The following is a 15,571-nucleotide window of genomic DNA, read 5'->3' as shown; positions in this document are numbered from 1 at the left end:
TACAATTAGCAAATTAGGGTAAGGAAAAGAAACACGTTGGATTACAATATAAACCTTCAGTTATATACAATCTGTAATTATACTAGGCATATTAACAATAGGCATACATTTAGAGCAAATATCCAAATGCACTTTGTTTTTAAATATAAATTGTCAACTTTGTGATGATAAAAAAGTTTTTTAAAAGTGGTGTGAGATGAAACTGATACTAGAAGGGGCTGAGCAAGATTTCTACTTGAAATGACAAGGAAAAACAAATCAAGAATACATATTTATGGATTAAGTACTTCAGCCTCTGAATTGTTATGAAGTATAGGTTACACATTTCTGGCTATGTTTTAATTAGGAACTGTAATCTTTATTTTCACTTGGTTAATCAAAGTTATCCATCAAGGGCAATTATCACTTACTCACGAAAAAATCAGCTCTTGGATCAGCTCTAAAAATCTATTTTCAAGCCCAATAAAATGCAAGCTTTATTCCTCTGTGGATTTTGCCTGACATTATCAGGGAATATTTTCCTCTCCATTTCAATGTTTGAGCAATACATTACTGCATGCAAAATTAAGCCTAGTGATGCTATATCCTACAATATTATCAGACATGGAAGGATTCATATGATCAAACACAAGCTGAAACAGCAGATGCAAGAAACTGGAATATTTACAGATTTCATGAAATGGAACTAAGAATTTTAAATTGGCTGAACACAAGAAATACAAGCACGTGCACACAGAAATATATTAGAAAGCTGAACTACAGTTCTTGAGGCTTTCTAGAGTATGATGTTGTTGCGAGGTAGAAGTATGCCCTCTGCTGCTTGATCTGCACACAACTTAGGATGTAAGCGACCTTAGATGCATGTGAATGCATGTGATTGTATGTTCCTATTACCAAAAGGGAATTTAGTATTAAATTTTAATTGATTGGATCAAGTTCTACTTTTTTCAGAGTTATCAATATTTTGTAGAAATAAAATCGATAAGCCCAAAATCTCCCATAAATGAAATTTGAATGGACTTTTTTTTATTCATTCCCATGTCTACTTCATCTCTTTTGCCTTCCACTTCCACCCCCTCATCCCCACCCTCATGAACAATTGTGATTGGTCCTCAATGAAATATCTGTGGCTTCACTTACCCGTTTTTCCTTGAGGGGAAGGGTTTTCAGTAAAACCTCTTGCAATACTTTTTTTGGCAATTTATGAACTGACCGTAATAACTGAATGTCAACAGTAAATGATAATCTCATTTTCAACATGGTATTTCATGGAACCTTAACAGGAGATATTTACTTTCTGCATTATTCCATTATGCTAGCATTCAAAGTTTGTAATAGAATAAGTTAAATTTATAGTTTGCATTTATATTTAATGAATGCCAAACCATTCAATGGGAGAAGAGAGGCCCCTGTTTTTTAGCTACAGAATTGTATGAAGGGTCTTCTGAAAAGCATCGGTTATACAGATGTAATAGGGGGGGGAAGAATTGTCCTAAAATTGGTGATTTCTCTGAAATGCATTTACCCAACTTCAGAGAATTCCCATACACTGTCCAGAAAAAATCATGACCATTTGGACAGACTTTTTGGTAAATGAGCAAGGGTGTTTAGGACAGGAAAAAAGATCATATAATTTATCATTTTTCAGCAATTAACATTTTTTCTAAGAACTGTATGATTTTTTTCAGAGAGAGAAAAGAATGGGATGAAAACAAAACAAAAATCAATTTAATATAAAAGTGGTACCTTGCTGTTAATGTACACAATTCACAGCTATCATACTTTTTTATAAAAGGGACCACTGAAACAAATCTCCCAGATTTCCTTCAATTTTGTAGGTGTAGTTATAGCAGCCATATTAATATATGCAAATAATTTTCACTTCAAATTGTAAATGAACTGCTTAATCATAATCTGACAGTTGATTAGGGCTTTTCAACCAGTGGTACGGGTACCACCTGTGGTACATTGGCACCTGGCAGGTGGTACGCAACCATCCTAGAAAAGTGATAGCGGGGGAGGGGAATGAGCTGAACTGGTGGCAGCACCGCACAAGCCTAAGCGAAAGATTGCTGGAGCTACGCAACTGGTGGTACTCGGATGTTGCCATATCCTAAAAGTGGTACAATGGGTGAAAAGGTTGAAAAACACTGGATTAGAATATCATATAACAGCTTAAAATGCTGTCTCATTTTATCAGTACAAAAACTTATGTTTTAATACAAAGGAACAGTTGCATAACTAAAGCACGTACATACTTTATTCTGACTTGGTTTCACAAAAATTAATAATGAAAATTAGAATCATAGAATTGGAAGGGACGTTAAATCTACTGAAATGAAAACAATTTAAGTCATGGCTAGGAACAGCATCATTTAAAGAAGGGATGGGCTGGGTGATGTCTCTTGCAACTCCCAGAATGGATAAAACCATATTTAAAAACTTTATCCCCAGTTTTTGAGTGGGAAGGCAGTTTAACACTTGCAGAGCACAATGGCAGATGTCTTGGAAACAGGTATTAAAGTCAATCTAACCCACTACACAGTGTTGTTGGGGTAAAAATGGGAAGCAGGAATCTATTCCACTCCATTTTGAGTTGTACAAAATAAAAGTAAGATATAAATCTAATAAACTAGGAACTTAATATACAGATACATAATTATTTTTAACTGTCCTCTCCATTAAATTTAGAACTTTGCAAGACACAAATGTGTTATACTAGCTACATCAAATCTTTTATTAAGCCAGTTGTTTAACTTGAATTATAGACTTTATTGTATCACCATACTACTGGGTTACCTCCACAGAGGGACTCTGTAGAAGCTTGCAAAAATATCTTTTGCCAGATACAAGCAGAAAGGTCCTGTTTATCAACTATTACTTGATCATAAACAGTATACTAATGTAGCGTAACCCCCTCAGAGGCCGCCAAAGCCCAGGCCCTCCTAGCCCGCTAGTTTCGCTCAGCAGCCGCGCTCTCAAGGTGTTGATAGAATGTCCTTTTTAGCAGGAACTCATGCAGAGTGAAGGAATGGCAGGTTTTCATCGTCAAAGGGGTTTTACAGGAACAAAGATGATCAATGCCTAGCCACGGCAGTGAAGTGTGCAACAGTGTTTTATCAACCCCCTGGCTTGTAGTAGCTGCTTGTAAAATTGGGGGGGGAGGCCCTCCCGCTCCAGGTAGCAATGGAAAGCACGAGTGAAGATAAGTCAGCGCTCCAGTGACAGCTCGCCCCGTGAGGGCAGCTCCTCACAATGTCTACAGCTTGCACAGGTGATAATGTTCAAAGTTCGGATGGCCGCTTGTCTCCAAAGCAGTAGCAACCAGCCTCTCCTTCTCTTCTGTCGGCACTTGTAGTCCCAGGTCTCTCTATGCCAAATCCCCCCCCTCCTAATTAAAACCTGAATTTAAAACCCCAGCAAGCTTCCCCTCTTCTCTTCCCTTCGCTCAGGATATCCCCCTGCGAAAGAAAGCAATAAAACTTCGCTTTCTCTCTCCTTCCCTCTATTTCAGAGGAAAAGAATCACATAAAACCCCAAACTCCTGTTTGGCTTCACCTGGTCTCTCCCCCCTCCCCCGACAACAACCACACCACCACCCCTTTCTCCTTCAATTCTTTCCTTCCGCCCAATCCATGCCCAAACCAGCAGCTGTCCGAGCTCCTCTCCGGCCAGGCTCCCGCAAAGCCTTTCAGCCATCTCCGCTACACTAAAAATATGTGATAGATATACAGGAATAAGTCCAGACTTATTGCCCTTGCTTTAGTGCTAATATTTATTTTCATGAAGGCTAATCTAGAAAAAAAAAGATCACCAGAGAAATGATTTGTATAGGTAGTTCTTCACTTACAATCACATCTGAACCCCAAATTTCTGTTGCTAAGAGAGACATTTGAGTTTCGCCTAATTTTATGAGCTTTCTTGCCACAGTTGTATAATCCTCAGATTTGATTATAAGCAGTTCTTGGGTTATGACCACTGGTTCAGTGAGTATTCAGTTGCAATGTCTCTAAAGGAGGACATATCACCATTCCTCAGAGTACTGGCCATCAGTCTCACTATGGTCATGTGATCATGATCTGGCTACTTAAGTGCCCACCTTGTGATTATGTCACAGTGGGCCGATGCTCCCTGCCAACTTTCCACAGTCAATGGGGAAACCAGCAGTAAGTCACTCCTGATGCTTTTTCACCCAACCTCATTCCATAATGCCCACCCCTAGCACCCTCCCTGCCCACAGCTCACCCACTGGCCTGCTTGCCTGGGACTCCCATATCTTCCTGCTCAATGACCCATAGTCCTGGGATTACAATAGCAATCAGGACCGTGGAATTGCCATCACTAAACGATGTGATTACATGACATTGTACTTTGGCCACATTGCTTAGAGACAAAAATTCCTACCATATCCCAATTGCTGTCATAACCTGTGACTATTTATATCTGTAACCTAAAATTCAGAATATCTATTGCAGCTAATTTGTAAGTTCTTGTGGAAATACAATGTTAAAAGGACAAATGATATGCAACAATGCAAATGTAAGATAAGCTTCTAATTTACTGCACATAAATGAATAGTCACTAAAATTATTTACTTTCTTTGGTTGATAAATTACTAAAATACTGATTACCAGAATAAATAACTCATATAAAAAATCTGAAAATGCAATAAATCAGGTTGGATCAGTTTTTCATATCTAGCAGCAATCCCATAGATCTCAACAATTTTGAAAGACAATTCAGCTCTGTATAAAGCAAATATTAACTGTTCTTCATTGCCATTTTTCTGCTAGGCTTAACAAAGCCTTATATTTCCACAAAGTACACAAGTTTAGCTATGAATATGAAAACAACTGCCAGGATACTGTTTGCTTTTAAAATTACATAATTCCTCCTTTAGATTGAGACTAAACTGTGGAAGTATGGATCAATGACAAAAATAACTTCATCTTTAACAAACAAGTCTCATAAAGAATTTAATCTAGAAACTACTTTTACGTATAATTCCACAAATGGACTTATACAACATCCTAAATTTGGATTTTCCTTAACATAAGGATTTAAAATATTAGATTTTGCCTGATTCATTATAAGAGTAAACTTAGACAGAAACTCCTAATGCTTATTCTAATTGAGGGTTTTTATCAATTAAGTTATCTTTGCTAAGCATTGTTGATCTTCCTTTAAAAGCAATTAAAACTGATTATATAGCAATATTATATTATATATAGTATTAATGTAATGATTGAAAAATCTTGCTGTTTTAGACAGCTTGTAAATCTTAACATTCTTTTATTTTTTGCTTGGTTATACTATTAATTATGTGCTAAAATAAAATAAAAATGCACAAAAAATAGTTTAAGTTATCCAATGTATCCACAGAAATGTACGGTACTTCCAAAGGGAACAGATTTTCGTGTTTTGGGATAGTTTTAAGAAGCAAAATACTCCCTTAACTTGTGCTTCTGTAAACCAATTGTTACTTCAAAAAAACAAAATAGCCTTCTTTCCTTCTGATAACATCTATGGCCAAACCTGTTATTGAGTCAGAATTTTTCATTTCAAAGTTAATATAAATTATAAGCAAGTGTTCTCAGATTCATAAAATCTTGTAATTTCTATGGCAAAAACAATTTTGTGACTTTTAACAAGAATTTCATGTCTTCCGTTTCCAGTGAGTTGTTTTGCACCCCATAATAGTCGTTTAGTTTTCTCCTTGGACAATTTAAATTCCATCTATTCAAAACATCAATGAAAAAATGCTAGTAAAATATTTGGGGAATTCTATTATTTTACATTTTCTACATATTTATTGAAATATATTTTTCAAGTCTGGTCAATATGCCAGTGTATCAGTTAATGCTTTACTGCAATTTCAGTTTGGTCCACTTTTTCTGATTAGGATCATGTGATCCCATGGGCAAATTTATAATTTTATAAATAGTTTATAGTCAACTGGTTTCCCAAGGTTTGAATTAAGTAGCTCAAGTGAATTATCAAAAAGCCTTAAAGAAAAATAAGTGTCAATACAGAACTTGTAGAATGTTACTGATTTTGAGAAACAAATTGATACTTGGCATATACGAGCCCTCCCCAAAATGGTGTCCTCCAAATGTATTAGACTACTTTTCATACTTCCTTACTTGGCATGACCACATATTGGGAATTATAGTAACTGAAATAAAATTTGCATAGAATGCCAAATTGGGGTAGGCTGGCATATACAGTAAAGAGCGGAAGAAACACAGAAGGCATTGGTATGGGTTATAAAAGCCCTTTTATAAAGCCATTTTTAAACAAAACCAAAAAGTTTACAAAAGAAAAAAAACATACAGAAGAATAAGTTGCTGAATATATTCAAAAAACAAAAACAAACAAAAACAAAACAAAATAGGGAGGGAGAGAGGGGGAGAGAGAGAGAGAGAGAGAGAGGAGAGAGAAAATAAGGGGGACACAATTCCAACATGCTGAACAATAAAGGGTTCTTTTCCATGTTCTCTTTTAATACAAAATACAAGCCAAGGGTACACATATTTAAAACAGAGCTCAATAACTGATATGCAGTCCTGGGAACCCTTCAATAAAAAGCAAGGCAGGAACTGTTTTTTTTTAAATTGCAAGTACATACAGAGACTGGAATATGTAAAATTAAGTAGCACGAAAGACTGTCACACAATTCTACCAATGCATGTTGCATCTATAATTCACGAACATGGTTAACAATATCATGTTCACTTCAACCCCCCCTCCCTTTTAAAATTCATTTTTATATAAAGCATTAGTGTTACATTCAACTGACCCTTAGTACCATGCTGCAGATTTCATTGTCAACAGACTGACAACTTTATTGGTTATTTATCATGACTGGTGGCCTTGGTACCGCATTTGAATGTATGCTTTCTAATAATCCAGACTTACAACCCATCAAAATAGTTAATTCCAGGACAAATATCTACTGTATTTAATTCCATCAGTTTCTATCTGATACAAAGAGCACTTGCTCATTTGTCTCTTTCTAAAACATGAGAACTGTTAGGGTTTGACTGTGCCATGTTCCTGATAAACAAATTATGTAAAACTCTTATATACAATTTCTGTAATAATTGCTTCTCCAGCAATAAACCACAAATTTCTAACACACATTGTCAGACTGACACCCATGCATGCGTACACACATGCGCTTTCATTTCCACTCATACAAGATACTTGAAGGGTTTTTATCCAGACTATAGCTATAGCAAGTTTATGTTCTGTATTCTCAATTAAAAAATCCCTATCCAGGTATATAAAATGTATGCACAATGGTATTTTACAATCATACCAGACATGCTTCAAACTGATGGAACCATTCCATTTTCTACTGTTTTGAACAGCACATGTGGGTCAACAGATCTTTTTTTTTAAAGGTTAATACATCAAATCAAAATGTAGTGAATGCTTTAATAGACTCAAAATAGAGAAGCACTTGCTTTAAATGTTAGAAGAGATTTTAACAGAAAATAATGAAGTGTAAGTTCTTCAATGAAGCAGTAAACTGAAGTTAAGAACGTGTGAAGAGATACTCAAGCGAATGTCAGCTTAGTTTTGCTTATAAATCCTGGGCCCTCAAAATCATTACAAGTATACCCATATCTAGCTTTTACACTGTGCATTCCACACAAGAAGAGTAAATTCCAACTGAAATTGAGGGGATGGGTGCGGTGATGGTGGAGTTTCAGTAACAGGATGACCAAGGTTGAGACCGAGCCATTCAGATGCAGTCATTTAATGAAGTTAATTGAAAGGGGGAAAGAGTTAAATCTCCCCCCCCAAATACTAACATGATTTACCAAATACCTAAAATCATGGGAATCGATTTCCTTTTATTTTATAAAATCATGTGTCAACATTATGATTTGTTATAAAAAATAAACACTCCACAGAAAAATTACATAAAGCAAAAGCACCAATTTCTACAGCTCATAAATTTCCAGCATGTTATAGCATTTTTTCTTCCTTAGCTCTAGTTAAGCTGTCTCATATACTTGGGTAATGCTTTAAAAATCAGTCTAAAAGTATTAACAGTTTCAGTATTTGGTGCAGGCAATTACAATTGAGTATAATCAACATTTATATCACATCAACCACCCAAATGCATATACATGTCTTTCTTTCCCCCCAATATATTTCAACATGATTTTTTTAATATCAGATCAAACCAGTTATTATGCCCCTGCATTTTGTTTGATCTTTGCTAGATTATTATACCGAACAGAGGTCATCGCAAACAGTGTATCTAATTATTCTTTTATGGTGTGCAAGTTATTCCTTCAGTATTATAGCCACCATTACCTGTTCGGACCTCAAAGGTAAGATGTAAACACACACCTCTAAAAACTTTACTGAAATTTTATTTATACCCCTGTTGCGATCACATTTATATATGAAGCAATAACTTAGATACACTAAACATATTTGCTTTTGGTTTTTCAGCAAATGCAAGAAATACTTAATTAAAACTACTACGACAAAAAAACCTGCCATTCCCAGGTTGCAACCAATATAGTGTGATTAGCGCACCGTGGAATATACCTATTTGTTTATCTGGCAACACTTGTTCTATGGAACAAAGTAATAAACTGATATAGCTATTGAATCCCTAGAATACCCCACATAAAAGCAATATGCACAGAGAGACAGAAAATTGCAAAATAGAATGAAATATTTAAAATATTACTTTGCTGCTGTTATGTGAACAGTAAGGGGAAAATTAATGTTCAGTCTCTGGATTCTTTATCAAATGGAAAATGGCCAAACAACTACTATCTGAATCAAGAGATTTCAGGAACCTTGAAAATATTTTTGTCCAGGAGTTAAATGCAAGGATCAGTGAAAGCACAGCATTTGATTTAGGCTTAAGAAATCCAATTGCCATCATTTATCTGTCAGAAAAACAGAGGAAGAACCCAAATGGCAACCCAATTGTTATTACACATGGTTGTATCTGTGTACAGAAAGAAAAAAATGCATATTGTATAAAAAAAATCTGAATCAGCAGTGAAAATATATTGATTGAAACATCTTGCTGGCTGACCATAATAATTAAGAGGTAATCACTCTAATACCTGTACATTTGGATGAACTAAATACTAAGTCACGAAGTATTTAACTTGTAGGATGGGATAAGTCTGTTTTGAACTCAGAATTCAGACATAATACTTAGCTATAACCATTCAACATTTAAATCTTAATTAAATTGGCAAAAATTACTCCACCCGGATTAGCTTCTGTCCAAGGAGAAACTCAGTCTTTTCACTTTCTAGATATTCTTCAAAAATTATTAAGCCAATATCTAGATCAAAGCTATCACTACAAGCCAGGATGAGTGTGTATTATTTTGCCAAACAACCCAGTTATATATGTGAAACAATCATAGACATAAGTCTATGTGTTTTAAATTTAAAAAACAAAACAAAGGGGATAAGCCAAGTATTTCTGAAAGGCAAATTATACTTTGTTGGGTTTGTGAGTATGTATGCGCATGTGAAAAGAGAAAACCAGAATCATGCTTCACTTTCACTTTGTCATACTTATTAGGCAGACCTAGTCTACGAAGAGAATATTTTGGGGGTTGCTATCCACTTGGCTTTTTAGAAATTTACAATATATAAGTAGAAATATTACAGTATATAAGCAGAGATACTAAAATGTTAATTCTGGCAGAATTGTTGTTGTTATATCAATCACGTCTTCCAGTTTACACCCTGTTTCTTGTTTAGCCTGGGTATCCAGCTTCTGCTAACCAAACACAAGGCCTGGTTGTGAACCAGGACTCACTCTCCAGAAAGGGAAGTAAACAGTGAAGGGTATGGTAAAAAACAAATTATGTTGTAGAAGCAGAGTATTCTAACTTTGTGAAATATGAAGGGAAATATATTTAAATCAATACCCAGTGGTTGAAAAGGATACTGTGTAATCACTCATTCAGTGCATTGCTCAGAAATTTTAAAGCAGTTATTCCAGCTTCCAGAATTTCTCAATGAAATCAAACTTTATGGAAAGAAAGCAGAAAAAGCATAGAAATTTCAGAATAAGCTGGAAGAATATTAATACATTTTGGCCAATGGAAATGTTATCCTAATAAAGAATATAAATTGTACGAACAGGTATGATCTTCTCAAAGCCTGGAACAGATCAGACTAAATTGTTACTAAAATAACCTTGACCACTAAGTTAAACAGTAGAAGCTAAAAGATTCAGAATGCTAGAACTTGCAATGCTTAATGGAATTCAAAATAATTCAGGTATAAAGGATGGGTTTATACCAACAAAAATGCTATATGCAATAATCTATTGGTTTTAGATTTAATTAAGCAAATTGCCTTCTCAGCTTTGGAAAATCTATTTGTTAACAAAGATCTCCAAATGCCAGCTTCAATCTTATTGCTTAACAGCTGTAGTAAGCTTTCAAAAATATATCTTTAGTTAGCTGTTAATTTAAATCTAAATGGCTTTCAGATTTGTTGGGGAGAACGGAATGGCCAATAGAGACTGTGACATCAAAACATAAAGGTTTTCTTTAAAAAAACAAAACATAAGGATTGTACTATTAAAACAACTAAAATAAAAGTGGCATTCACAGCCCAATAGTTAAGCCACAACCCAAACCACGTTCTACCCCTAAGTATATCCTCTTTTCCTTACTCTCTCTCAAAAAAGTTTCTCTCCCACACCACTGTTTAATCTTCACCAGACGGGACTTCATCTTCAGACCCTTCGTCCCCAGACTTGTCTGGAGGTGGACTAATTGATTTCTTCTTTTGTGGAGGACTTTCAGGTTCATCATCATCATCTTTGGGGGATGGGGTTTTTTCTTTTGATGTCTTTGAAGCTGTGGAACGACCTCCCTTTCCTTTGCCCTTTACTGGACTAGGTGTAACTGAAGAAAAGCATCAAGACAATAGTAAAATATTTTATTATTCCATCACATATTTTAAGATACCCACACCCCAAATCAAAGGGATTTTTATTTATTAAATTTATTCATTTATGAAATTTATAATGCTGCCCATCTCACTATCCAAAGCAACTCTAAATACTGCTTTCTAATCCAATAAAACACACTAAACTCTTGAACACAGCCAGTACCATTATGAAAACATGCAGGATTCTTATTTAGCAAAGAATCAATTTGAGCTCTTATTATCTACATTTTAATAGTAACATACAGGCAGCTTGTAAGTGAGTAAAATTTTGACACTAAGTATTGGTTGGCAATGTTTGCCTTCCAATTCTCTATAACCATTAGCAGCAAAAAGATAGTAATGAAAGCAGTTTTGCTACAATAGCCATTTTTGAGGTTAAATAGACATGTGGGTAGGAAGTAAAATACAATTATCCTATACATTTTTTCACCCAAGCTGGAATGCAATTTCTAATAAGCAACATGTAACCAAATAGATATTGTATATTTGAAGATATATGTAGTTCTGTAGGTATCTGTACATGTCAAAATAAACAATACTGTTCTCTTCAAATAGAATGAAATACTACTACTTGCTGGGTCTAAGACACTAATATCACTTGTTTTAATCAGCACTGGCAAGTGGTCTGAACATAATACTAACAATGATAACATCAGAAGAATCCTATCCAAATTCAATCAGAATTCTGATTCTTTGAAAAAAGAATAATCCACAAATGAATTTTTAGTAGCCTATTCAATTATACCACCCACAAATCTGGGTTTAACATTGAGAATTTGATTCACATCTTTCTAAGCACACACAATGAAGAGCTGAGAAAATATAAGTACTTGCAAACAACACATTTCATTCTGTTATTCTAAATGGATGTAAAATAAGAACTTTTGAAGCAAGCTAAGCTCACCTGTAGCCTTTAGTCTTGGTTTAGGCACTTTCTTTTCTTTCCTTTCTGGTTTGGATTTCTTAGCCACTTTTTTATTCTTCTTTTTAGAACTGCCATAGTCACTATCATCATCATCTTCCACAAGGAAGTCTTCATCGCTGCCAGAATCTTCTGTGCAGAGAGAGAGGAATGAAATGTCTCTAAGAAGAGCTGTTCTTGTTCACTTGGAAGAGACAGAATGAGGGAGAGAGTCTGGTAGGTTGATCAAGAGATAGGAGTCAGTATTCTTGGCTTCTATATCCTGTAACACACTTGCTAGAACTTGGAGAAATCACGACTTCTGTGCCTCAGTATTTCCTCATGTAAATCTGCTTTAGAGCTTGTGATAAGTAGAATTATTATTTAAAATAGCAGTTGCATAGGCAAATTTCTCCTTCCCTCAAAAGCAATTAAGGCTCAAAGCCTGACTATTTTTATACCAGCTGTTGTAGGTCCTATATCAAAGCCCTTCCCAGCCTGTCATGATTCCTTTCTTGTTCAATACGGTCTTCCATCTTGTAGCAAGTTGTAGAAGTGCCCTTTGCAGTCAATATCAGTAACTTATTATATACGAAACAGAGCATCTTAACTCTTCCTAAAACAGACTTCCAGGTTTTGAATCCAGGTTTCCATGATTCTAGTTCATCAGTTCACAGATTCACTGTTTGATACATTCACTGCAAATTTCTCATGGCTCCCCACCTTTCACCATTTAGAGCAAGCGTCTGTCAATTTATACAACAGACAAGTTAGAAAGCTGTACTGCAGATATTTTAACACAAATTCATTTTTAAACTTATGGTTTATTCTAACTGTGAAGATAAAAATTTGAAGCCCTTCACTGTATCATGAAGCCAGATAAGATGGTATTTGTAATAAAATTAGACTGTTCAGACTATTGCCCAGTGCTGAAGGTAAAACAGTGATGAGTGGCACTTTTATATTCTTTGCATTTTTCTAGCAGAATATTACCTAAAAAACTGCCATGGTCTGAAAAAGTTTTTATGTCCCGAATTTTAGGGATAGCATATTTTTAATCTTCTTTGCTGCCAATAAACATGTGGACATGGAGTATACCAACAATGAAATGAATATATTTAAGATGATGAAATATCAAGTTTGGTTGTCTAACAATTAATGTGGACACATCAGACATGGCTGCAGACTGACAATTCATTCCTACTTTTCATGTATCTATACACGCGCCTCTGAATGTCACTTACTTTCCTGAAATGATGCCTCTTCCTCTTCCTGATCTTCCTCCTCACTGCCCACATCATCCATTAGCATTTCTCTCTGCTTGGACGCAGCTTTGGATGCTGCTTGCCGCTGCTGACGCACATTTTTGTGATCTTCTTTCTCATCCTCACTATCCTCTGTTATAAAATCAGAAAATCAGTAAATATTGATTGTTCTATATACATTTCCAAATTAGGCAGAAATAAATAGGTAGAAATAAAAGTCCATCTTTCCACAATGGACTAGCGTTCACTGAATGCTACCTGTATCTAATAGCTTGCAATTTGTAATTATTCTGAATAGATTTTGATGCAAAATTTTCCTAGTAATGTAACATACAGAATCTATTGTCATCCACATACTATAAATCAAGTGTAAGATAATTGTTACTCTTGATCCACGTTCATTTTCTTCAATTGGCTTTTTGAACTAAGCAAAGCTTTATAGGAAAATATGAACAAGTAAGAATTAAGATACTATACCACGGGTCGGCAACCCGCGGCTCCGGAGCCGCATGCGGCTCTTTGAGCCGTCTCCTGCGGCTCCCAGTCGCCTGGTGCGCGCGCACCTCTCCGAACGGGTGGAGGTGCGCGCGCAGCTCTCCAAACCTTCAAGGCGGCGCTTGGCCCAAAGAAGCGGGAACTGGAGGGGCCACGATTTCCCCTCCAGAGGAAGAAGGCGCTGGATGCGGCCGGCTCCGCGGGGAAGGGGGAGCGGCGGCGGGGGCGACGGAAAAGCTGCAGAAACGGTAGGAGAGATGCTGACTGGCGGCGGCCTCGGAGGAGGCGGAGGGGAAGGGTGACCCGGCGGGGGGGGGGGGTGAGCCAGAAGGAAAAGGGAAACTCATCCCGCAGAGTGGTTGCGAAAAGAGGGAGGAGATAAGCCAGCCCGGTACCTGGATCCGCTTCCTGTGTCTCCTCCGCTCTGCCATGATGTCCCCGTTTTGGTCTCCTTGTGAAGTGGGGCTGAGCCGGAAAAGGGGGATGGGGAGACCGAGGGAGGGAGGAAGGAAGAGAGAGAGAGAGACGGAGCCAGCGGGCTCACGAGGGGCAGCAACCTTGCGAGAGGCCGCGCGCAAGCCATTAGGACGCGCACGAGCCCTTGGGGAGGCAGGGCGGGAGCGCGGTCCGGCCGCTGGGCTTCCTTTCCCTCTTGTCCGCATCGCTGCAAGGAATTGCGTTGTTTGGGGAATTTGTTGAATTGGAGCCATGGGCTAGTCGTGGTTAAGGCACTTGTAGGCGAAGCAAATCACAAAAGCCCCCAAATCCTTCTAAATGCAGCCCACGGGCGAGCTTCCCAAGTTGTTTTAATTTAGTTTGCACGTGGCAATAGAAATAAGCTTTTTTCCTCCTCAGCGGATCGGTGCGGTGAAGAGGCTGGGCTTCCTTCGGGGGGCCTTTCATTCCTGTACAAGGGGAAGGGTAACTCTCTGTGCTTTTGTGTGTGTGTGTGTGTGTGTGTGTGTGTGTGGCCCATCTGCAAAGCTGCCGAGGAAGGAGAAGCGGGATACTGGTTGGGTGGGGGAGCGGCAAAAGCGGGGGGGGGGGGGAGAGAGAGAAACGGCTCCGCCTTTGGTTCCCCCTCCTAAAGCACAGGGGCGCTAGAGAAAGTTTGGAGTTGGGTAAGGAAGTGCAAAATTCAGGAAGGAAAGCGGGGCGGCGGGCGAACGGGAGACCTGCCGACGTTTGGGGAGGTGCACGCCGGGGAAAAGGCTGGGAGAGGAGGGGGTCCGGGCTGGGGGGGAGGCAGAAGCGAGGGATCAGGACTCCTCCCGCTTGGCTGCTGCCGCCGCCGCCACCACTCCTACGGCCGCCGCCACCTGCTCTCTCGGCTGGTTGCTTTCTGCTTCTCTCACCTGCCCTGCCCCCCCCCCGCCTGCCCGCCTGTGATTCCCCGGGAGAGGGCGATGGGATTCCAGCAAGCTTTCAAGCCTTCTCGGCGGTCTCCGGCACGGCTCAGGAAGCGTTTCTGTGCCGCCCGGCCGGAGCCTTTGCCTCCTTCCCTCCCCCAAGCGAGGCGTCCTTTTTCAAGTTGCAAAACCAAGCGGGGTGAAGCGGGCTGTCGGGAAAGACATTGCCGCCTCCTCCTCCTCCAGCGGCGACACCTCCGGTCGGGCCCTGGTGGCGGAGGAGGCAGTGGCAGAGGCGGCCGCAGCACCGGCAGCCTTCCTAGCAGCGGCAGAGACAGAGGCGGCGGCGGAGGAGGAGGAGGCGGCTGCAGAGGCAGCTTCCTGGCGGTCTTCTTCCTCTTGGCTTCCTGCCTCTCCGCCCGCGGTGCAAGCTCGGATGTTACGGGGCTGGCCGGCCCGGACTGGGTCGGGCGAGTCGATCACCTCCTCCTCCTTCTCCCGCTCCCTCTCCTCTCCAGGATGACCCTCCTGAATGTCTTTCCCGACAGCCCGCTTCACCCCGCTTGGTTTTGCAACTTGAAAAAGGACGCCTCGCTT

At 38.7% G+C, this 15,571-nt stretch overlaps 1 protein-coding gene across 3 annotated transcripts in view; it reads right to left on the bottom strand.

Annotated features, from left to right (window-relative positions):
* Window positions 1–6,258: 6,258 nt before the first annotated feature.
* Window positions 6,259–15,571, bottom strand: part of NUCKS1 (nuclear casein kinase and cyclin dependent kinase substrate 1) — a 30,018-nt gene continuing 20,705 nt past the window's right edge. For 2 of the 3 annotated variants that reach the window (XM_083357488.1, XM_083357489.1), the window contains exons 6-8: window positions 13,110–13,262; window positions 11,869–12,018; window positions 6,259–10,918 (exon numbers count right to left, since the gene is read on the bottom strand). In XM_083357488.1, the coding sequence (XP_083213614.1) occupies window positions 10,719–10,918; window positions 11,869–12,018; window positions 13,110–13,262 (503 nt within the window). In that variant the 3' untranslated portion in view covers window positions 6,259–10,718. The remainder of the gene's footprint in view (window positions 10,919–11,868; window positions 12,019–13,109; window positions 13,263–15,571) is intronic. The other variant, XM_083357490.1, reaches the window with a different exon arrangement.

The sequence above is a fragment of the Vipera ursinii genome, assembly GCF_947247035.1.
Source record: "Vipera ursinii genome assembly, chromosome: 3".
Lineage (NCBI taxonomy): Eukaryota > Metazoa > Chordata > Lepidosauria > Squamata > Viperidae > Vipera > Vipera ursinii.
This window is presented reverse-complemented; position numbering and strand designations above follow the sequence as displayed.